Raw genomic sequence first — 25,137 nt, forward strand, 5'->3', positions numbered from 1 at the left:
ACTAAAAAAGGAAAGAAGAAAGATCTTCATGGCTGCTAAAAGTTTCTCTATGATGAACAAGGCATAAGAGTACAAAAGAGATCATTAGAATGGACTTTGGATATAAAAACTAAGGAAGCCAATAGGGATTCACTACAATGAAAATTACCTTGATTGTCACAAAATTTGAATCAATATTAGTTAGATTTGATTTAATTTAAATCTTAATTAGAATTAGTTTAGATTTGATTTATTTCCATAACTCTTTATTATGATTTGTTTTAGGATAACTTCATACTTTATTTGTTTCAAATTTGAAAATAAGATTTATTGTGATTTGACTCTTATATTTGTTTCTTAGAATTCTTTTTTGCCCATAGGGGTTATGTTATTATAATCTTCTCCATGTGATACAACCGTTGAGTTCCTTTTTTTGTATTCAGAAAAATCAAATTCTATTCCAATAGTCAATTAATTTACTAGCAAAGATTCTCTGTTTATCATGCAGCGAACCAAGCAATTAAGTCTGTCACAAAAGCATATAGCTTTACATAAGAGTAATATGTAGATTTCATTTTTGAGTCTCAGAACTTTGGTAGATCAACATTTTAGAAGCAATCCATAATTTTGAAATAAGTAAAGAAAGACAAGGTCTACAACTCTAGAGTGAACATTGCTGCTAATCATGTCCTAAATTTCGAAGCAGTGTACTATGGTTACAGATTTAGATATTACATATCTAAATGAAAACAGAAGAAATAAAAATATGACCCTAAATTTTTCTCTGTGAGCTGAGTACTATGGTTACAAACTTACAGTCAATTTAGAGTGAGGGGGGGGGGGGGGGGAGGCGATAAGGACTGTGAAGAATGCATCAGCACATACTATCTATCTTGCACTGAAAACTGGATCTTCATTAGGCGATGGTTGCGTCTTTCGAGTGTATTTGAGTAGTATACCTTCTGCAGAAAGACCAGGTACATTCAGATCCCTGAAACATTCAAAAAGAGAAAATTACTTCAAATGCATGTATAAAATAAAATGATGATGCATTTTAATGTACAAAAATGTTATGATATTTAAACCTGATATAGGGCTGCAGATCTTTCCAATCCCATTTCGCACGCTCTCTGAAAAGAATGGAGAAACGTTCAGCTGGAGTGGAAGGCAAAGAAGACACACGGAAGGCACGGACCCATGTCTCAACTCCAATTTTCTCTGTCAATACCTCTCCTTCCATAAGATCAAAAGTGGGATGCATTTCATCTGGAGTCTTGTTCCTCCATTCATCCATAAAACTCTCTAACTTCCTCTTACCTCCTTTCAGGATTTCTCTTGCAAAGTGTATGCATACTCGCTTTTCATCCAACTTCCACAAACAGCTTTCCATGCAATCGTTTTCTTTTACTTGCTTGCCATATACATGCAAGCAATGCCTTGCAAGTACCAACGGAAATCCGTCTGATTCCAGCATATTCACGACTTCATCTTCATTTAGAGCATTGAGTGACCAATCATTCAATACTACATTTTTCAAAAGCATTCCCAGAATCATGTCCATGTAACTCTCATCAACTAATCTCCAATACCCATTAATCTCCACAGCGGAAAGAGCCTGCAATCCAAACCTTAATTCTTCGTCACTAGCTTGAATATTATCTATAAGATCATCCCAGCTATATAATCCTGTTCTAGATTCCTGATTATCTTGTAAAGTTTCCATGTCATTCTCATCAAATCTGTAAGTGTTCTCCGATAGAAGCAATCTAAGTTTATCAAGTCTGGGTGAAACCTCAATAAGCTCCATATTACCAGGTACAACTTTTATTACATTTGCAACAACTTTCTCGTCACTATTATTACTATCATTTGTCTGTAGATTTTCATATGATTCTGATTTATCTGCCGGTGGTACAAGCAAAACAGAATTCGAAGTTCCAACAAACTTCATAGCATATGTTTTTGATCGAGTACAAAGAACTGCATCTTCATCAGGCTGTCCTCTTAAGACCATCCTAAAATCGGAAGAAATCATTGTTAGAAATAATATAGAGTAATTACGTTCTTATTCTAAGTATAAACATTTAAATTAGGACAACTACAAATCAGTACATTATGACTCTTTATATGTAACTCACACATATGGATTTCATGGCAAGTCTCTCATCTCTTTTCCTTTTCAAAGTTGGGGTCATATTATTTATCTGATCTTCCATGAGTTGATTATTTTGTTTTTCTTATTGACGTTCATGAAGAACAAAGAACACAAGTGCATAAATAAAAAGAAACAAATAAAGAACACCTAAATAATAGGAAAGGATGAAGAAAGAACAATGAGAAATGTAAAACACAGAAATAGATTAGAAAGGTAACGAGAAAGTTGCAAACTTCTAATTCAAAGGAAGAAACTACAAACATGGAAAAGAAGAGATGGATAATGGCACCAAACTCAAAGAGAGTGATAAGCAAAATGCATAATCGCCGCCAAGATAGGAGGAAACTTTGATAAGGGTCAACTGTGATTCTAATATAAGAACAAAAAGGTGCACAATGCTCGCTTCATTTAAAGAGTAAAATTAAAATCATGATTAAAACTACGTCTAATTAAAGCCAAGAAAGCCTTTTGAGGGAGGTGATGGATGACCTAGAAGCAACCAAGGAAGAGTTCAAAATTGCCTTGAAAACATGAACAAACCTTGGATAACTTTGGAAAGGAAGACCTACATGAGCAAACTCAAGGAGGACATGAAGGAACCAAGAAAAAGACATGAAAATTACATAGAAAAGGCACTCAGAGGAACCATCTTTTCAATTTGTCCTAGGGGAGTCTTCAAGACTAGTATGTCATCTGACATCTTTGAAAATTCTTATATAGTCTCAACAAACTTCCTAGGGCATGGTTTGACAAATTCACTATTGTGATTTTGCAGTTTGGCAAGACTCCGAGTGAGGCTGATCACTCAGCTTTCTAACGCCATTCACTTGCATATAGCACTTACTTGGTTGTGCGAGTCAACGACATTGTTATTACAGGTAGTGAACACTGACCATAATGCAATCACTCAAATAAAGTAACACACTTGCTATTATATTTAAAGTTTTAGGCAAAAGATCTTGGCAGAGTTTGTTGTTACTCCCTCTAGTCCTTATTATAAGATAAAGTTTGTTGTTACTCCCTCTAGTCCTGTGAATGTCAATGTCAAACTTTTACCACGTCAGGAGGAGACACTATTAGATCGAAAAGGCATAGAAGACTTGTTGGAAAACTGAATTATCACACTACAGCTTGTCCAGTTTCAATTAGTGTGGTAAGCCAGTGACTTAACTCCACTTGCGAAGAGTATTAGAACGTGTCGATGTTAATTTAAAAATATATATTAAGACTAAGAGAGACCTATGAAAAGGTTCCTTGTATGAAGACAATGATCATACACAATTTTTTGGATATTTTCAAATAGTCTAGGAGAATTCTACCACTGACAGGTTAGCCTTTTTTGAGTACTACATTCTTATGCACTAGCTTAAGGGAGAGTGTCAAAAACAAACAATATAACACGGTACTTAAGGGCTCGTTCGACGTAACTACAGTAATTAAAGAAACTGTAAATTCTTGTATTCATGGATCTTTGTAGATACAATTCACACACAAATTCAGTCACAAGTCTCATTTCATTTCCTTCTTAAAAAGTTACAAATAACATAATGCAGATCAATTCATACCTTTCATTCAAAACATCTGGTACCAGTTTCTCATCCAGCTCTAAAATGATAAGATCATCATGAGGTCCAAAATTGGGGTGATATGCAATAGAAACCGACGATCCGGGAGCCATATGTTTAAGTGTTTCTGCTCCTCCTGAAATCTTTTGTGATTGTGGTTCCATTTCACCCTTTCACTAAACATAAAACATTTACAAAAATAAAAATTAAGATTTCTCCATAGGCTATGCATAATGCTAGAAGTCATTGAAACAAAAAAAGACATTACGGCACGTTTACTTCCCATGTTTTCTATTTTAATCTTCACTTCAACTAATAAACATGTAAGAATATCAATCTAATATCTTTCTCATCATTTTCTTTACAATTGTTTAAAACAGATCTAGCATTTTTTTATCAATAGACAAAGTGACAAATACCACTGAAACTCACACACTGCGAGGTCTCGGAAGGCGTCCAACCTAGCAATATCCGCATTGCCAGTAGTAGAGCTAGGTCTTATGGACAAATCTTCTATCTCTTTTTTTTTCTTTTTGTTTGTTTTTTTGTCAAATGGCCTAGTGGCTAGAAATTCACCGGGAATCCCAGGTTAGAAACCCGGCCCCTGCATATATAATGTCATGTCTCCAAGTGAACTAAGCTAACAGGGACAAATCTTTTATCTCTCTATTAGCATTCTAAAATGAATATATATTTTAGAAAATTCAAAAATGAAATATTTTTCAGAAAACAAACAGGGTTTAGTTTGCATCATCAAATCTACTACATGTTTGGTTATTTCACTACTAATCTACTAGATGCTTCTAATCATTTGTCCAAAAAATAAAAACAGAACATTTTTTATCTTTGAGATTCAACAAATTGCACCGATTTAGCGCACAATTGCGGAATCGTAGTGCAGAATTGAGCTCTGCTGTGATGCAAATCGTGCTGGAATCGCATCATCGCGTGCGCTACATGAGAGGGGAATAAAAGTTCAAAAAAAGGGAAAAACCTGGAGTTTGTGGCGGTTTGTGGCGGTGTTTCTTCCGACGAAGATCAAGTCCGGCAGGGTTTTCCGGCAAGGTTTTGGTCTTTACGAGCAGTTGAGATTACGTCGACTCCTGCTTGTTTCTGAAATTCTGAAACAAGGGCAAAGCTGCGCGGGGCTTTTTTGTGTTTTTGGAGGGAGTTGCTGAATTTTGGGTTTGGATTTAACGCTTTACTGCGTGGTGGTACACTGCTCTAGACCGTCCGATCAAAAAGCAAGAACTGAGATGATGATTATAGCGGATGAGGTTGTAGCGAATAAGCTAGCTGCTAATTGAATTTGTAATGTTTGATAAAATTAGCAGTTTAACTATCTTATAAGTATAAAATGACATGATAAAAAATATGTTGAATTAATATTTAATTTTTTTAAGTAAGATAACAGGGGTAAAATTAGAAGAAAAATGATAAACTATTAGCTCATAAGCTACTTGAAATAGTGTTTGAAAAATAATTTATATACTCGTAAAATAAATTATAAGCTGTTTTTGAAAAACATGAACAGTAAAATTTAAGTGTGGTTAATTATTTTTTCATTCAAAAAATATAATCAATTACAATTGATCCCTCCCCCTGCATGTGTTTATTAAATGAGAAAACGTAGGATTTAATATAAAAAGATAGGAAAATGAAATTCAACTTTCTCTGAAGTATAATTTTTTTTAATAAATTTTGAATAAGAGGGAATTAGAGTGTGTGTGTATAAGAGGAGAGTGTAATTTAATTTAAGTATTTCTCACAAGAAAAGAGGTGTAATTTACTCTTACACTAAAATAAAAATAAAAATTGATTTTAGTAAAAGATGACCCTCTCAACAAGGTAGCGTTTAACCCTGATTAAGTTCCACTTCCTGATTAAGGTTTGTGCTCATTGTTTAGGGGAGTTCGGGAGAAACAATGAGGTCAATGCTCTAGGACCATAAGAGAGGGTGACACTACTGAAGGTGTGAAAACACAAGAAGGGGGGGGTTGAATTGTGTTTTAGCTAAGTTAAAACTTTTTCAAGTTCTTAACTCAACTACGTTAGCAGCGGAAAAGTAACACAATAAATAACAAGATAGAGAAAAAGAAATCACACAAGCAATTTATACTGGTTCCTCTCACAAAACGAGAGTAGTCCAGTCCCCTTGCACTTCCAAGGGAGTTCACTATAATCACACAAGATTACACCTGCTCAAGCACACAAGCAAGAGACTTCTCAACAATGCTCAAGCACACAAGCTTAAGACTTATCACTTAAGCACACAAGCTTAAGTCTCACACTTAAGCACACAAGCTTAAGTTACACACGTAACAATAAAGTATATAAAAATATACAAGTGCTCTTAGATGAACCTAAAGAGAGCAAATACAAAAGTACAGAGTATTTGGCTAAAGTGCAAAAACACTTGACAAAGGTTCAGAGCTTGTATATCACAGAGGTCAGAGTTTGTTCAGCGCACGTTCAGATCTTGATTATTAATTATGTTTTGTTGCAGCTGATCCTTCTAGTATATATACCCCTAGAAAAGAGTCGTTGCAAAAGGAGCCGTTGGAGTTGATAACCTTTTGTCTTCAAGCAGTCTGTCTTGATGCAGTTTGGTTGTATCCAAAACTAAGAAAGAGTTTCAGTTACTTTGACTACTGCAGAGTGGACTTTCCTTTTTCAGCTAACAAAACTGAAGACCCACGTTCTCAAGATAGGACAGACAGAACAGAGGTAGCTGAACTGATCAGGCTTGAAAGGTCCTTTTCTCCATTGGTAGAAGAGTTGACTAATAAAGGAATCTTCACAGCTTTCAAAGAGATCTTCAGAGTTTGATGAAGCTAGTAGACAGACATGAAGTTCTGAAGTCTTCATCCTCTGAACGTTTTAACCTCTGAAGTCCAACATCTTCTGAGCGCTTGTGAACTTCTGAATTCACATCCTCTGAACTTCACTCAGGACTTATATGATGCTTATATCTGCGCACTTAAAATAAATTTTTTAGTCCTTCCAATTGTTTATTAATACTTTGTTATCATCAAAACCTTTATAGATTTAGGGGCAAACATTTTTAAATCAATTTTGTTCCAACAATCTCCCCCTTTTTGATGATGACAAACATAAGTATTAATTGACAATTGTTGTTAAATTAACTTATCATGTTTCTCTTAGGTTTATGAGGTTTGCAAGCTCCCCCTAAGATTGATACTCCATAAAGTCTGAACTTTATGTTTTATCCATGATATTTTAATTTAGTATAAGATTAAGATGTTTGAAATAAAACAAATTTCATATCTTTCTTCAGAATGAGAGGTTTGCAAGCTCTCCCCCTAAGTCTCATAAGGCTAAGTTAAAATTGCACTCTTAACTTATCCTTACTTATGAAATTTATTTCAGTTTCAACTAACTTAGTCTCCGCCTTGAAATACGTAAAACAACTTAAAAGTAACAACTTTTAATTTAACAGATAAAAGCGAGATAAAAGGCGTGGTTTCAGTTTTGGAACATATCAATTAATGCGTAACTACTCCCCCTTTTGTCATTATCAAAAAGTAAAACAAAGTTATATAACCAAGACAGTCAAAGAAAAAAGAGTGGTAGTTACAAAGGTGAATTAATTTTAAAAAAACCAAAAACCAACGCGCTCAAGGGTTTATAAAAAGGAGCAATTTAGCATGCCTGCTTCACGTAAAAACAAGAAGAAACAAGTGAAGCAAGAGAAGGTAGGAATAATGAAAAGATTTAGTTTACGCATCGCAGAGTTTAAGAGAAAGAAGAACGAAGAGAAACGTGAAGACGAAGAGAAGGATAAGAAAAACAACAAGAAACCACAAGATGCTGAGATAATAATCATCTCATCAGACTCTGAAGCTGAGGAGAATGAAGATGATGCTGACTATGTGGAGTTCTTGGCTGGCTATGTTCCAGAAGAGGAACAAGAAGAAGAAGAACAAGAGCAAAACCCAGATCCCATCGAAATATCATCAGAGGATGCTGAGGAGAAATCAGAGATTTCTTCTGAGTTTTATCCATCTGATTAGGATTAGGTTGTCTTTTTCTTTTTCTTTTTTTTTTTTACCAATGTACTCTACATTATCAGATCATTAATTAATAAAAAATTTTCGTTTTTAAAAGCATTGTGTGTTCTTGTGTTCTTATGATCCTATAAAATAAATAACAAGTGATCATGAAAAAGTAAACAAGCAAAACATAAACAAAACAACTTGAAATAGATAAACCAAAAAATTGTTCAGAAGATAAACAAGGAAACAAGGAAATAAAGAAAATTTAAGAACAAGTGCAAAGAATCCTAGGGTTTCTTAAGATAGGCTAGGAGTTGGTCGAATTTGTCATTCAAAGATCCCACATTGGAAACTAACCATCCACCTTGGTTTCCAATGTCTCTTGAGCAACTCTCTGGCGTTCTAGACCTTCCTGCTGTTCCCTCAGTGCTTCTTGAAATATTCTCAACTGATCCGCCATAGCAGGAGCTTGATCTTCAATCACAGGTTCAGGTTCTTCAACCAAAGGTGCCTTGCCTTTATCAGAGGGTTCACCTTCCTCTGGATAGTCTATCATCAGCACATCCTCTTGATCCTGAGAAGCAAGCACATCATCTGCTGAAAGATCTTGTTGTTGCAACTCATTTGCCAACTGGGCAACTCTTGCAGCAGCTTCTGCTAACCTTGCAGACTCAGATCTCTGAGCTTCAAGACTCTGAAATAGCTGGGAGTCTATCCAGATGACTCCAGACTCTGAACTCTTGAAAGCATGCAGACGGTGTTCAACAGCAGCAATTTCTTCCAGCTTAGCAAGTTCAAATCCATCATGATGAAACATGGTTAACCTTTTCAATTCAGCCCTAGCCAGACTTTTCTTTAAGAGGTCTATCACATCCAAATCTCTTCTTCCAACAACAGCCTTAACCTTTGCAGCAGCAACATCCAAAGCATTGCAAATCCTTGCCTTAATGCTTGATACTTCGAGATCCACATCAGACGGACAAACTAAGAACCTGTCCTTTATTGTAGATAATCTAAGCAAGTCTTCATGAAATTGAGTGGATAGATTTCTAAAAATGTTGGATGATGATGGTGAAGGATTGGGAATAGTAGAGAGATTAGGTATTTCAGGAGTAGGGTTGTCAATAGTCACAACTTCTACCTCTGAAGGCTTGGGGGCACAAGTGTGAATACGCTCAGGAGAAGCATGTTCAGCACTTGGGTTAGGATGGGGTTCAGGGGTTGGTTCAGATGATGAAATGTCAGAAGTTGATTCAGGGTAGATATGCTCAGGAGATGGTTCAGGGGATTTAGGTTCAGGTGTTGGTTCAGGAGCAATTTGTTCAGGGTTTGGTTCAGGAGATTTATGTGGAGAAGGTTGTTTTGTAGGAGAGGTTGGTTTAATGACAGAATTGTCTGGTTGAGGTTCAGATTGTGGAATGTCAGGTTGAGGTTCAGGTTGAGGTGATGAAGGTTTTGGAGGTGAGCTAGATTTGGGAGGTGATGAAGGCTTCTGGGTGAAAGTTTGATTGTTAAGAGGGTCTGGACTTAGATGTTTTTCTAGTTCAGATAGAGGGTTATCAGAGGTTGGATTATCAGAGGTTGGTAAAACAGTTCTGAGAGGTTTGGTGTAACCTAATCCAATCTCATTTTCATTGAAGACATACTCAGAAGACTTACCTTTATCTTTGGAAATAGGAGCAGGTCTTTTCTTTAAACTAGCAGCAAGAGTCTCCTCATCAGATTCAGTCTCATCTTCTGATGTAGATCCTTCAGATGAACTGTCTGAACTATCTTCCTCAATAACAATAGGCTTTTTGGAAGCTCTTTCAGCAGCCTTGTTAGCAGATTCTTCATGCTTCCTCTTAGTCCTTTGCTCAACAATAGCTTTTTCTACCTTAATCTTCTTCTGAACCAGAAGATCTGGCTTAGGAAGATCAGCTTGAGCTTCAGCCTTTCTCTTTGGTTTCCTCTTAGGGTTATACAGATTTACAGGAGCAGGAGGAATCATACTTCTATCAACAACAAATCCTTCTTCTCTGAGCACTTCTAAGTAGCCTTGAATTACATGCTCAGCATCAGCTTCAGATATAAGTGGGTAGCCATCCACATACAGACGATCCTCAAGCCTAACAGTGAACTCTTGTGGGGGAGCAACAGGCTTAGATGCAATCAAACGCATCTTGGACAGAAAGTTGGCGTTCAGAATTTCTGGATAGAACCTCTTCTCAACCAATTCAGGATGGAACTTCCTCAAGTTCTGAACAACATGACCTTGATGCAGAAGGTCAGACAACAGCCTAGGATAAACTATAGTAGTCTTCCTCTGAGATTTACTAGCAAAAATGGCTTCACAAAAACGTTCAAAGAAATAATCTCCAAGATTAACCTTCTTTTCAGTCAGAAGAAAATACAGCAGATGACGATGAGTCCAGGAGATTGTATCAGTCCCACCAACCCTTGGACTGATAGCTGCTAGGATGATCTTGAAGAGAACTCTACATTCATCAGTCAAACCCTTTACTTTCCCTTTTAAAGAGAAATCTGTGCAAATGAGATGCAGAAGATCATCCCTGTATCTTGTATCCTTTTCAAACACATCTAACTCTATCCCAGAGTTAGGTAGACCAAGAAGAGCATTGAGATGGATAGGCGAGATTGCCATGTTCATCCCACAGATATTTGACCTAATCTGTACACCTGTGTAATCCAGCAAACCCATTTCCTTCCTAGTTTTACCCTTCAGACTAGGATTCCTTTCAATAGCAGCAAGCTCTTCCTTCTTAGCTTCATGCTTATCAAATACCTTTGCTTTCATCCAAAATTTCTTCAACAAATCTGGATAAATGGGACCATTCAGCATGTCGAAGTACTTATCCCATCCCTGAGCGATAAAGTACTTTTTAACATCAAACCCATTAGCTTGTAGACCATCAAAATCAACCATCTTCTCTGAAAGAAAAGTAAGTTCAGATTCTGGGAATTCCATCTCGTTCCCAACAATCTGAAGGTTCTTGAAAATAAACGGTGGAATCCTTTTTGATGAAGAAGATGAAGTACCAGCCATTTGTTGGGGATTAGGGTAAGGTTTGGAAAGACTAATGAGAGAGAAAGAAAGTTTGTGTTGGAGGTTTAGAGAGAATATGAAAGTGTAGGTTGTGAAAGTGAATAGTGTGCAAGTGTATTGTGTAAGTTTATTTAAATGAGTACAGTTAACACGAAAATAGCAAATTTGGGAAGTTACGCTAATTGACAGAAAGTTGAATACCAAAAATCATCATTAACCACCCACTACCTGACACACGTAGACCACGTGCAGAAATTTACTCGGTAACTGCTATTTTAATGGACAACTGTTCAGCAGTGAATACTAAACGTTTCCCACTAAAATAGTTCAGAGCCTCTGAGTTATTTAAAAGTCTCTATCAGAGTTAAGCACTTCAGAGCTTGTGTTTCAGATGTTCTGAATCATAAGTTCTGATATACATAACCTCTTACACTTTAATTGCCAAAAACAATTTTTCATTCAGAGATTGAAAACATGTTCAGATGTTTCTTTATAAAATCAAATCTTTCAACAGATAAAGCTTTAGTAAATATATCAGCCCATTGATTTTCAGTATCAACAAACTGAATATCTATAATGCCTCTCTGAACATAATCTCTGATAAAATGGTGTTTAATTTCAATGTGTTTGGCTCTAGAGTGTAGGATAGGATTTTTAGATAAATGAATGGCTGCAGTATTATCACAATATAAAGGAATATTGTTACTGCTTACCTGATAATCTTCTAACTGATATTTTAACCAGAGTAGTTGTGTGCAACACTTAGCTGCTGAAATGTATTCTGCTTCTGCTGTAGACAAAGCTATAGTAGTTTGTCTCTTACTAGCCCAGGAGATAAGGTTTTCACCAACAAATTGACAATTGCCACTTGTGGATTTTCTTTCAATTTTATCTCCAGCATAGTCAGCATCACAGAATCCATTTAGCACATAATCATTGGATTTCTTATAGAGAAGTCCAAGATTAGTTGTTCCTTTCAGATACCTAAAGATTCTCTTTACAGCAGTAAGATGAGATTCTCTGGGATCTGACTGGAATCTTGCACATAAGCAAACACTGAATAAAATATCTGGTCTAGAGGCTGTCAGATAGAGTAAGGAACCAATCATACCTCTGTAGATCTTCTGATCTACCTTTCCTTCATCATCTGACTTGCCCATGTTGGTAGTTGGATGCATAGGAGTATTCATAATCTTGCAGTCATCTAGATTGAATTTCTTCAGAAGTTCTTTAGTGTATTTTGATTGATGAACATAAGTTCCTTCCTTCTTCTGATTGATTTGTATTCCAAGAAAGAATTTCAACTCTCCCATCATGCTCATTTCAAATTCATCCTGCATTATCTTAGAAAAATTCTTGCACAAAGCAGCATTAGTTGAACCAAAAATAATATCATCAACATAAATTTGAATGATTAAAATATCTTCTTTGGTTGTTTTTCTAAAGAGTGTGCAGTCAACCTTTCCTTTTTCAAAACCTTTTTCAAGAAGAAAATTACTGAGTCTATCATACCAAGCTCTTGGAGCTTGTTTCAGACCATACAGTGATTTCTTCAGTTTAAAAACATGTTCAGGGTTTGAGACATCTTCAAAACCAGGAGGTTGCTTAACATACACTTCTTCAGAAATGAAACCATTTAAGAAAGCACTTTTAACATCCATTTGATATAAGGTTATTCCATGATTAACAGCATAAGATAGAAGTAACCTGATTGCTTCAAGTCTAGCAACTGGTGCAAAGGTTTCAGTATAGTCAATCCCCTCTTGTTGACTATAACCTTGTGCAACCAATCTAGCCTTGTTCCTTACCACTTCACCTTGTTCATTCAGCTTGTTTCTGAATACCCATTTTGTTCCAATAATGTTCTTGTGTGAAGGTTTAGGCACTAGAGTCCATACATCATTCCTTTGGAATTGATTCAGCTCTTCTTGCATTGCTACAATCCAAGCATCATCCTTCAGAGCTTCATCAATCTTTGAAGGTTCCATCATTGAGATAAGACCAACTAATGATTCCTCATTTCTCAGTTGAGATCTTGTCTTTCTTGGACTATCCTTGTTGCCTAAGATCAGTTCCTCTGGATGTGATGACTTGTATTTGAAGGTATTTCTTGGGGGCTCATCATCTTCAGACTCATCAACATCAGGTTCAGCAGATGCTTCTGTTCTTGGTTGTTCAGAGTCTGTAGGAACTATTGTGTTTAGAGGTACTTCAGAGAATGGATGTTCTGAGTAGTTTGGAATATCTGAATATTGATCCTCTGATACCTGAAATCTAGACAAACCTTCCATAAGCTCTGACACTTGGTCAGGCTCTTTGTCATCAAATTTGACATGCATACTTTCTTCCACAGTGTGTGTTTCAGAAATATACAGTCTGTATGCTTTTGAGCGTTCAGAATATCCTATGAAGATACCCTTATAACCTCTAGCATCAAATTTCTTTAGATGGACTTTGTTGTTTAAGATGTAACATGTACATCCAAACTGATGAAAATAAGAAATATCAGGTTTTCTTCCTTTGAACAATTCATAAGCAGTTTTGTTCAACTTAGATCTGATATAGATCCTATTTTGAACATAACATGCTGTGTTTACAGCTTCTGCCCATAAAAACTTTGCTACATTTGTTTCATGCATCATGGTTCTGGCCATTTCTTGCAGAGTTCTATTCTTCCTTTCTACAACCCCATTTTGTTGAGGAGTTCTAGGAGAAGAGAATTCATGCAGAATGCCATATTTTTCACAAAAGTTTTCAAAAGGTTCATTTTCAAATTCTCCACCATGATCACTTCTAACTTTTAAAATAGTGTAGCCTTTTTCATTTTGAATTTGTTTGCAGAAGATGCTAAACTCATCATAAGCTTCATCTTTTGTTCTTAGGAATTTTACCCAAGTCCATCTACTGTAATCATCAACAATTACTAATCCATACTTCTTTCCATTGATTGAAGCAGTGTTAACTGGTCCAAAAAGATCAATGTGAAGTAGTTCCAATGGTCTTGAGGTAGAGACAATGTTCTTAGGTTTAAAAGAAGATTTTGTAATCTTTCCTTTTTGACATGAACCACAAAGTGTGTTTGAGTGATATTTGATTTTAGGTAAACCTCTGACAAGGTCAAGCTTACTAAGCTTAGAGATTAACCTCCAGTTAGCATGGCCTAACCTCTTATGCCAGATCCATTTTTCTTCACTCAAGGTCAAAAGACACATCACTTTTTGTTCATTCAAATCAGAAAGATTAACTTTATAAACATTGTTCTTTCTCAGACCTTTGAATATAATGGAGTTATCAGATTGTTTAGACACAGTACATGATTCCTTATTAAAGACAACTACATAACCATTGTCGCAAAATTGACTTATGCTCAATAGATTATGTTTAAGTCCATCAACTAACCAAACATCATTAATAGATAGGGAGGAATTACCTACTGTACCTGTACCTATTATCTTTCCTTTCTGATTTCCTCCAAAGCCAACAGAACCTCCTTCTTTCATGGTTAGCTTAGAAAACAGTTGCTTGTCACCAGTCATGTGCCTTGAACACCCACTATCCAGGTACCATGAGTGTTTCAAGATATTTCTTTGAGTGATAGGCTGTATGAGAAACAACTTTAATCACTACGGTGGAACTCTTTATCACAGTTAATGATAAAGTCATCCCAATATTCTTCCTCTTCATTGATCAAGTTCTGATTGTTAACTTGAGAACGTGTCAGCCATTGGTCAAGGACATAAGCCCTTCTTCCTTTGCATAAAACTTGTTTCCAAACTCTAGGTAGGACATATCCTTTCCTAGTTGGTAAATCTGAATGATACATAATTTCAGCTTTTGGTACCCATCTTCTGGGTCCACGCTTGTTAGTCCACAAATGTTTACTGTGTTGTTGAGTGTGAGAGAAAGATTTTGGTTTGGAATAATAACTCTTTTGAAAATGTTTCTTAGTTTGAGTTCTGTTATTATTCCAGAACTTGGATTGTTTATGCTCCCAGAGTTTGTATTTATCACCAGTCCATTGATTTGACTGGTTATATTTACTGACTCTAGAATCATAAATAACCTTAGTCCTATGTTGCCTCTGAGGTTTGAGGTTTGACTTTCTTTTAAAAACCTCTGAGCTTTTAGGTTGACTTTTCTCATGAACTAGAATTCCTCTGGTTCCAGAAGTTGTAGCATCAGATTTTGAAACTTTCAGAACATCTGAACTAATACTGTCAAGTTCTGAACAGCTTTTATCTTCTGAGCTTTTCTTCTCAGATCCTGAGGAACTTGGTTCCTCTGAGTTGTCATTTCCCAAATCTCTCAGATTATTATCCTCATCTTCCAGAGTACCAAATTTCTTTCCTTCTTCACTCTGAGGTACAACATAGTAAACCCAAGATTTTCCAACCTTTTTGGGATAGGTCTTTAGCTTTGAATATGTTCTACCATATTCATAGCCAAGTCCCTCTCCTCTATGTCTCATGACATTATAAACAAGATTAGCAGCTTTGCTCTTACCAAGGTTGAGATGCACAAACTGTTGAAGAGCCATTTCTTGCTCATCAGTAGGTTTGTGACACACAGCACAACCCTTTTCAAGATCATTTACTCTATTCAGAGTTTCTTGATATAGACCTTGAAAATGTTCTGCTTGTTCAGTCAGAGTGTTAAGGTTTTCTTGTAAAACTTTTTGTTTACTTAACACTCTGAGATGTTTCTCAATGACCTTGTTAAGTGCAGTTATGAGTTGAGATTTAGAGCAGTCAGAAAATACCTCATCAGTTGCTTCTGAATCTGATTCTGATTCATCGTCTGATTCTACATCTGAGTCAGTTGAAGCCATTAGGGCTAGATTTGCTTCTTCTTCTTCCTCAACTTCTTCCTCAGATGATAGCTCTTCAAAAGTAGCCATCAGACTCTTTTTCAATCTGCTCTTGAATTGTTGCTTCTTTGAGCTGTATCTTTTGCTTTTGTCTTTAGCAGATATTTCTGGACAATCAGCAATAAAGTGTCCTGGCTTCTTACAGTTGAAGCAGTTCTTCTGATCATCCTTTTTGCTGACAAAATTTCTAGAGCTGTTACCTCCTCTGAAATTTCTTTTGTTAAATCTGTTCCATTGTTGAAACTTGGTGAATAAAGCAAACTCATCCTCATTCATCTCATCCTCTTGACCATCAGCAGAAGATTCTTCTTCAATATCAAGAAGGTGAGTCTTAAGAGCCTTAGAAGTAGTCTTAGTTGACTGTAAAGCCACTGACTTAGACTTCTTCTTAGTTTCTGAGTCAGCATCCAGAACCATCTCATGGCTTCTGAGATTGCTTATCAGAGCTTCAAGACTCAGAGTCTTGAGATTTTGAGCTTCCTCTATTGCAGTGACCTTAGGTCTCCAAGCAATAGGAAGACTTCTCAGAATCTTCTGAACATGGTCATAGGTTGAATAACTTCTCTTAAGAGCTTTAAGACCAGATACAAGGATTTGAAACCTTGTAAACATAGTCTCAATGTTTTCATCTTGTTGCATAGTGAAAAGTTCATATTGCCTTATCAAAAGACTAGCTTTAGCCTCTTGAACCTTTTCATTACCATCATAGGTAGCACACATAGAATCAAAGATAGATTTAGCAGTAGACTTGTTCTCTATTCTGACATAATCCTCATGTCTAATAGCACCAACAACAATGTCCTTTACTCTATGATGTTTTGTGTAGATTTTTAGGTTAGCTGGTGTGAGTAACTTTCTATTCTCCATGGACAACCTACCATGTTCATTCAAGTTTTCAAAAGTTACTCCCAACTCAACCAAATCCCACAACTCATGATCAATAGCAGTAATATTGCTATACAGTCTCTCTTTCCACCACTCAAATAATGAAGCATCACCATTGAATATAGGGGCTTTTCTGTTGCCACTATGTTCATGTGATTCATTACTTAAGTAGTCATAACCAAAAGCATTTCTAGGACCACCACCAGCACCACTGGCCTCTTCACCGGTTGTTCTAGTGCTACTATCGTCTCCTCCAGACATAGTGTTCTCACAAGATCTTTACTGTCTCACTGTTAAGTGAAAGTAACAGACCAGGCGCTCTGATGCCAATTGAAGGTGTGAAAACACAAGAAGGGGGGGGTTGAATTGTGTTTTAGCTAAGTTAAAACTTTTTCAAGTTCTTAACTCAACTACGTTAGCAGCGGAAAAGTAACACAATAAATAACAAGATAGAGAAAAAGAAATCACACAAGCAATTTATACTGGTTCCTCTCACAAAACGAGAGTAGTCCAGTCCCCTTGCACTTCCAAGGGAGTTCACTATAATCACACAAGATTACACCTGCTCAAGCACACAAGCAAGAGACTTCTCAACAATGCTCAAGCACACAAGCTTAAGACTTATCACTTAAGCACACAAGCTTAAGTCTCACACTTAAGCACACAAGCTTAAGTTACACACGTAACAATAAAGTATATAAAAATATACAAGTGCTCTTAGATGAACCTAAAGAGAGCAAATACAAAAGTACAGAGTATTTGGCTAAAGTGCAAAAACACTTGACAAAGGTTCAGAGCTTGTATATCACAGAGGTCAGAGTTTGTTCAGCGCACGTTCAGATCTTGATTATTAATTATGTTTTGTTGCAGCTGATCCTTCTAGTATATATACCCCTAGAAAAGAGTCGTTGCAAAAGGAGCCGTTGGAGTTGATAACCTTTTGTCTTCAAGCAGTCTGTCTTGATGCAGTTTGGTTGTATCCAAAACTAAGAAAGAGTTTCAGTTACTTTGACTACTGCAGAGTGGACTTTCCTTTTTCAGCTAACAAAACTGAAGACCCACGTTCTCAAGATAGGACAGACAGAACAGAGGTAGCTGAACTGATCAGGCTTGAAAGGTCCTTTTCTCCATTGGTAGAAGAGTTGACTAATAAAGGAATCTTCACAGCTTTCAAAGAGATCTTCAGAGTTTGATGAAGCTAGTAGACAGACATGAAGTTCTGAAGTCTTCATCCTCTGAACGTTGTAACCTCTGAAGTCCAACATCTTCTGAGCGCTTGTGAACTTCTGAATTCACATCCTCTGAACTTCACTCAGGACTTATATGATGCTTATATCTGCGCACTTAAAATAAATTTTTTAGTCCTTCCAATTGTTTATTAATACTTTGTTATCATCAAAACCTTTATAGATTTAGGGGCAAACATTTTTAAATCAATTTTGTTCCAACAACTACATCTCCACCCAAAACCTTAAGGCATTAGGTTAATGGGTCACCTCTCTTATAAATCCAACATTCTTTCCATACGTAGTTGATGTGGGACTTAGTCTATCAGACTTCACATGACGTTACAGTTTCCCACGAATACCAAGATGACCGTGGGATTGGTTATCTTGATGTTTATCTATCCCTTTATAATATTTTTTAGAAAAAGTAATAGAGGGTACATGACCAACCTGAGTTGAAGCACAAACATGTTTCACATCACATAAGTGTCACTTTCTTGCAGAGGTTGAAGAACCACCTCTTGTGAAACCTCCTAAAGTGTAATGTCTCAAGATTGAGATGTTGAGCTTCCCTCTCTATTCTCTAATATGGTGTTTTTGGACTTCTTGGTATCCTCATTTACTCTCGTGATATGGAATGTCGTCTCCTTGATCGTTTCCTTTTTGATAACTTTCGATCTGGATATTTAGGCCAAAGCAAGCTAGGTCATAGTTAAATGACTCAAATCATGCCCAATTAGGTCATGATTTTTTTGGCTTCATGTGTATTCAGGTCACCATCATGAAGCCAAATTCAACTATTTTCTTACTCAAATTGTCAAAATGTGTATAATTTGAGTCATTTAACCTTGACCTAACTTGCTCCAGAGGTTGTCCAAAAAAACATTGTTCCAGAGCTTTACGGCATAAACCAATATTGTGGTGAATTTTGTTACAATTTATTTTGCTCTATTAGTTCATCTTTGAAGCACGTACGATGACTCAACCTTGCAAGAACATCATTCAAGTTGTGCCTATAATAAGTACTAAAAAGTTAGTAAAATTTACAATCAATCAACCAAGCATTTTTTTCTAATATAAATATAATCCGACGTCAAGAGATTGTGAATTTCGTCCTTAAAAATATAGGAAATTTTGATTTTAATCTTTAAAAATAATAACGGATGTTTTCTTCCTTCCAATATTTTCTCTTCCATTTTTGGTCCCTAGTGATTGTTACCATTTCTTCTTTTTCTTTTTTTAGTATGCAAACAAAGTGGAAAGCACCACTAAAATTCACACAAAACTATGAGGTCCTACTCTCGGTGAAGGGGTTCAACATAACATAACAATATAAATATCTACCGGTTGAACTAGAAACTAAAGACCAAGTGTTACCATTTCTATACATAAAGTAAAATATATTTAAAATTAAATAATTATGAACTATTGTGTCATTTTATATGTACAAGAGGTAAATTTATCAAACATTATAATTTTAATCAACAAACTTTTCAGTAGTAAACTATTAACTATGAATTATAAGTTATCAGCTAGTTTAATTTTTCAACTATCAACTAGCTTATAACTTAATTTTACAATTGTCAAAACAAAAAAAAAAACTTAATTTTACAAAAACACATTAGTGGAAAAAAAAATTAATTGAGAAATTCCCCATAAATCAAACCAATCAAATTCTTGATATCTATATTTCTTGATTGCCAAAACTTTCTATTGATGGTCCACTCCATGTTTGAGGCATGTGTTTCACATACCCGTGTCCTTGTACGAGGAATTTTTATTTGATGTAGCATTTGCATTTGGATGCTTCCCAATTTCTTGCTCTGCTCTCTCCCCTGCTTTTGATACATGGAGGTCCATTGCTGCTTCAGCTTCTTTTGCCAACCTAACCTCGTGAGCTATCTCCATTCTGGCTTGTGCAATTTCCTTCTCTGCCTGCACAAATATTTTGAGTTCAAATTTTTGGAATCTTTTGCATTAATGTGTAATGAAAAGAGGCGTTTTTTTTTTATTGTTTTCACCACAGTATCCGGTCTACTAAACCGCCTAATCTGGTTCGGGATCAGTCCTGACATTAAGTGGTTTCAGTCCCCTTCTGGATCACAGTTGCGGGGGATCGAACCGTGATCCTCTCTACCAAGTTTAGCGTCAATCACTACCGAGAACAACTAGACTACTTGACCCAAAAAAATTATGAAGCATTAAGAGTCCCTCATTCGGTGAGAGATGACCTGAAGATAACTATATTAGTGAGAGCAATCTTCTCCTACAAAGTTGATTTTATATGGTTGAATCAAGTCCAACCTAACTTTCTTAAATGATATCAGAGCTCTTCAAGATATATTTGGCCACTGTTATCCGATTTTCGCTAGCAAACTACCATCAAACATTCAGACCACCGAGTACCGACTATCAATATGTGTTTATAAATTAGGGCAATTCTCATTTTCACTTAAATTAGACTCAACTCAAATTTCTTTCTAAGACCAATATTAAGAGAATTTGTACTGTTATCAAATTTCTTAATGGTTTATATTGTTTTTACACAGTTTTCCATTCAAAGGAGAAGATAATTTATCTTCTTATCATATAATTCAATGTAGTTAATTAAAAATTTCAAAAATTCATATAAAAATAAACAAAACAAAAAGTTCTCAAAGGTTTCATATTCTTAGTATGAACTTGCATATTACCTTCTCCTCGGCCTTTGCTTCTGCCTTGGCCTTACGCAAGGCATTCATCTCTTGAAACTTGTCCTTCACAGCCTGCATTTTTTCTAGATATTTATTTATTCACGAAGCAAATTTAAAGTGTATGTTAAAAGATTTTCGAATTAATTTGAAAATTATATAAGAAACACTACTATCTATAAAATTATGGGTTCTCATTGTTTCCACTTCTTCCTCTTTTCTTTATGGCTCTTTTGGGTAGCAAGTGTCATCTAAAAATACATGGCACAATTTTGTGGATCACAATGAATGGAAGTAATGGCCATTTTGTGGATTACATTGGAGTAGTTCGTTGGTTCATATTCATATAATTCATAATAGTAAATAATGAAACTTCTTTCATAAAAAAATAGTAAATGAAACTTCAAGATTTTTATTCTTAAAAAATTAATTAATTTGCACTAGATTATATTTAGGAGAAGTTGTAAGTCAAACTTGTAAGTTTATGTCTAAAAAACTTGTAACTCAAAATCTTACCAATAGCATATGTCTAAAAGCCCCCTTCTAGAATGAACTAGAATATTCATTATTTTCTTATCCTCTCTAGATCCCATCACCAAATCAACTTTATTACTTATGTGACTAATATAGGAATTTGAGAATTGAGCAAAATTGAGTTAAGTTGAATTGTGAAAGTTAGAGTATTATTTCTTCCAAATATATTCATGTATAGGGTTTCACAAGATTAGAAAGATATTTACATCTAGTATATTACTTGAAATTTGTGAATTGTGATAATACAAGTGACATGTTAACCAAAACGTAAGGATTTTGATCATCTTAAACATGTGGTTAAGAGTTTGATTTCTAATTTATGCATACCGAGAAAATGTGATTGGGAGAACCCACCTTGTGTGTTTGTAAACACAATTGACTAAACTTTGTAATTAAATATCGAGTTATCTATTTATGTTTTTTTTTGAATTTTTTTCCTTTAAATCATTTCTTACATGCAATTCATATTATGCTTAAAAAAATTGATTTAAAGAGTAAAATGATTAACATGTTAAAAACTAAAGGCCACGTTTCTCACTTCACTTACAATTTTTTTTTTTTAACAAACTTACAATTTTTTTTATGGAAAATCTTAAATAGTGCCTCAGAGCACTAGTTAAGCATACTAATATGGAAGTTTTGTCTCGAAACTTGTGTATTTAACACATTAAAAACATAAAAAAAATCATCTTTTGAGCATTAACTTTATCTTTTATTTTTCTTTTTTAGTATGCTTAACAAGTGCCCCGAAGCACGGTTTAGCATACCATTTTTTATATTACCCTATGGTTGTGAAAAACCTAGTCCAAATGAAACCGAACCTTTTTGGCCCAAGCCCATGTAGCCCAAATAAAAATTGGGTTGGGCCGGGCTAGCCCATTGGACTTCGGGCTGGTCCATTATTGAAAAATTTTGTCATTTTTGTAAAATTAATATCATTTAAAAACATAAAAAATTATCATTTAATTAAAAAGTTATTATAAAAATATAGTTAAATGTGTAATCATAATAAAAAGTGTAATATTTACCTAAAACTTTTTAAAAAATTAAGTTTGTAATTTATTAATTTGATTTAATTTCTTTTATAAGAATCAAACTTGAGTTTAATTGATATTTAGTACTGGTGTAAAAATTATTTACACTTGCATACAATTATATCTCAATAAAATTGATAATTATAAAGAACTAATATATCAAAGTCAAAAAATCAAATAAATGAAATGGATTGGGCCGGCCCATTAGATCACATTGCTCATATGGGCTGGGCCGGACTCATAAATTTACAGGCTAATAATAACCGGACTGGATCAGGGTTACCCATATATATAGTCTGACCCATCGGGCCGGGTCAGACTGGGTCGGGCCAACCCAACCCATTTGACTGCTCCATTTGACAGCTTTAGTTGTGAAGAAGGAGCTTCATTGATCTATCTATATTTCGTTCTAAAGAGACAACTCAATTTTGTCGTTTACTGCTTGTTCTTCTTTCAACATTGATATGACGCGTCACTTTCAAAACCAAAGCGAGTGTTTAGTCTTACACACACAACACAAAGACAAAGGAAATTCCACTAGGTGAGTGAAAAACCCCACTAATCTCTCACACTCAAAAAGCTTCCTTAGCTTAGGGATATCATGAAACAACAAAAACCAACTGAATCAGAATCACACACTAATTCAGACCACCAGCATATAGAAGATGAACAACAACAACAACAACAACAACAACAAGAACAAAACAACACAAATCAAACAACTAACCAAAATCCCAACAAAACCGTTTCTCTTTCTCCTTCTCCTCCGGAAAGCAATCCCCCTTCACCACCACTCCATTCCCCCTCCGACTCCTCAATCTCCGACGATCATCGTTCTCTCCCTCCGTTAGTCACAGCTCACCGATTCCAGGTTGAGCCAGCAGTTATAACTAAGGTAGATCCTGGAGCAGAAGAGGGTTTTGTTGGAGTCAAAGACGTTGAAAGAGAACCAGAAGGAGAACGAGCGGCTGCCGGAGGTGGTGATAAACGGAGAGTAAGACCAGATGTGTCCAGTTTGTTGAGGTCTGAAGAAGTTGCTAGTTTGAATAAGGTTTTATTGGGTCTTAGAATTGGTGGTTTTGTTTTCTGTTTGGTTTCTTTTGCTGTTTTGGCTGCTGATAGGAAAAAAGGTTGGGCTATTGACTCTTTCTATTTGTACAAGGAATTCAGGTTAGTTATTCATTCAAGAATTTCTATTTTTCATAATTTATTTTTATTTAATTAGATGCGAATTTTCATATATTCTTGGCTCCTGAAATTTTATTGTTAGTCCTAAACCATAAGAGACTTAATTAAGTTATATGAAATTCATCGTGTTAGTCTTTAAACTATATGAAATATGTTACTTTAGTGCCTAATACCTATGAAACACGGACACCTGGACACCAACACATTGACCTGTAATAATTTGAGAAAATGAATTTATTGAATGTAATATGTGTTGGTGTTGAGTCAGACACTGAAATGTGTCGAACATCGAACACACCTTCAATCAGAAGCGTTGGTGCTATGGAGATACTTCTTGTCGATATATTGAACATCATAGGACCAATTTGAAAGATTTCATATGATTTAAGGACTATTTGTTAGTATTTTTGTATATTTTGTTTAAGGACTAAGTAAGAGAATGATGTTACTTTATTTAGATGACCGAGTGTGTGTGTGTTTGGTTCTATGGTAGCGAAACTTGATTTTGATTTGTTATTTTGCATTGCAGGTATAGCTTATCAGTGAATGTGATTGGGTTTGTATATTCGGCGCTGCAGATATGTGATCTAGTGAAGTACTTGATGACCAAAAAGCACATAGTGGAGCACACGCTAAGAGGTTACTTCACTTTTGCGTTGGATCAGGTAACTAAGACCTCTCCTTGCATATCTGTGTTACTCGTTTTCAATAATACAGTAAAGTAGTATACTAGTATAGGGACCTGTTGTGATGATTATGATTGGTGAAAAATGAGAAATTATAGCATCTATGATTGATTACAAATACAAAATGAATTTTTTTAGTCAAAGGTATGCTTGTAAGTAATATTTGTTCTAAAATGAAGTTAACGCTTCAAGTTCCAAACGATCAAAATTCGAAATTCAAGCATCAGAGACCAACTTTTGTGGTTTGTGCATATACCTTTTTTGATGTGCTTTTTAATTGCTGTTTTTCCCCCTGTTGAGTCTGAATTCCTGCTTTCTAAAAGTTGTTTCCACTTTCCAAGTTGCACACTCTTTTCCAAAACCAAGTTTTGTTTTTGGGTGGCCGTCTACTTTTTAAGGTGGTACTTATCGTGGTCTGAGTTAATAGTTCAAAGATAGATTTGAATGTGTATCATATCAAATCACGAGTTTGTTAAAATAACAACCATCGATTTTCTCACTTTATACTTTACTCAGATTAGCCGAGTCAAATTTGTTAATTTAATCCACTTATTAGTTGAGTCAAACTTGGTCTAACTTGGATCAGGGTCGCCACTGGTGAGTCCACTTTTTAAACATCTATAATTATGCCAAAGGTTTCAAAGGTTACCGAACACCACAGTTTCATAACTCTTTTAGAACTTTATATAAACTGCTACATGATTTGATGAATGTCATCATGAATGCTTACATTTTCTAACTACTACTAAACTGCTTTTGGACTGCTTGTTTTCAATTGCAGATCTTGACATACCTTCTAATGTCAGCATCCTCATCAGCTGCTACCAGAACCTATGATTGGGAGTCCAACTGGGGCCACGACAAGTTCCCGTTCATGGCGAATGCATCCGTAGTTTTGTCCTTCATTGCTTTTGCGGCATTTGCCTTGGCCTCTTTGGTCTCAGGTTCAATCCTTTGTAGGTTCAAATAATTGATGTGAATACTAATTTGGAGTATGCAAACTCTCATGTGATTATTCTGGATTGGAATGTATCCAATGTTTTCAGAAAGAATACTTTGTACATAAAGGTAAAAGCTCACTATATTATAAAGATACTGATGGGATTGTTTACAACTTGTATTTGAGCTAGCATTACCATGTCTTATACCTTTTGTATTCAGTAAGATAATAGTATCATTCTGAAAATTTTCCTTAATGTGGTAGACTCTATACTGGTAAAAAATTCCCGTCTGAAGACTCGAGAAAAAGATAATTTAATTATGAAA

The 25,137-nt window shown here is 35.4% G+C and overlaps 3 protein-coding genes across 3 annotated transcripts; 1 reads left to right on the forward strand and 2 right to left on the reverse strand.

The window, feature by feature from the left end:
- Window positions 1–454: 454 nt before the first annotated feature.
- On the reverse strand, window positions 455–4,904 carry LOC123889186 (sister chromatid cohesion protein DCC1). Its single transcript, XM_045938408.1, has 4 exons — window positions 4,694–4,904; window positions 3,700–3,875; window positions 1,065–1,994; window positions 455–970 (listed from the first exon to the last, which is right to left on the reverse strand). Exons 2-4 carry the CDS (start codon window positions 3,861–3,863, stop codon window positions 868–870), a joined length of 1,197 nt encoding a protein of 398 aa, XP_045794364.1. The 5' UTR covers window positions 3,864–3,875; window positions 4,694–4,904; the 3' UTR covers window positions 455–867.
- A 14,337-nt stretch (window positions 4,905–19,241) lies between these two features.
- Window positions 19,242–20,636, reverse strand: LOC123893067 (late embryogenesis abundant protein 6-like). The gene is made up of 2 exons (XM_045942989.1): window positions 20,433–20,636; window positions 19,242–19,674 (listed from the first exon to the last, which is right to left on the reverse strand). Exons 1-2 carry the CDS (start codon window positions 20,508–20,510, stop codon window positions 19,486–19,488), a joined length of 267 nt encoding a protein of 88 aa, XP_045798945.1. The 5' UTR covers window positions 20,511–20,636; the 3' UTR covers window positions 19,242–19,485.
- Window positions 20,637–22,432: 1,796 nt separating this feature from the next.
- LOC123889185 (CASP-like protein 4A1) lies at window positions 22,433–24,985 on the forward strand. The gene is made up of 3 exons (XM_045938407.1): window positions 22,433–23,167; window positions 23,715–23,850; window positions 24,653–24,985. Exons 1-3 carry the CDS (start codon window positions 22,599–22,601, stop codon window positions 24,839–24,841), a joined length of 894 nt encoding a protein of 297 aa, XP_045794363.1. The 5' UTR covers window positions 22,433–22,598; the 3' UTR covers window positions 24,842–24,985.
- Window positions 24,986–25,137: the final 152 nt, after the last annotated feature.

Source organism: Trifolium pratense, linkage group LG6 (genome assembly GCF_020283565.1).
Source record: "Trifolium pratense cultivar HEN17-A07 linkage group LG6, ARS_RC_1.1, whole genome shotgun sequence".
NCBI lineage: Eukaryota > Viridiplantae > Streptophyta > Magnoliopsida > Fabales > Fabaceae > Trifolium > Trifolium pratense.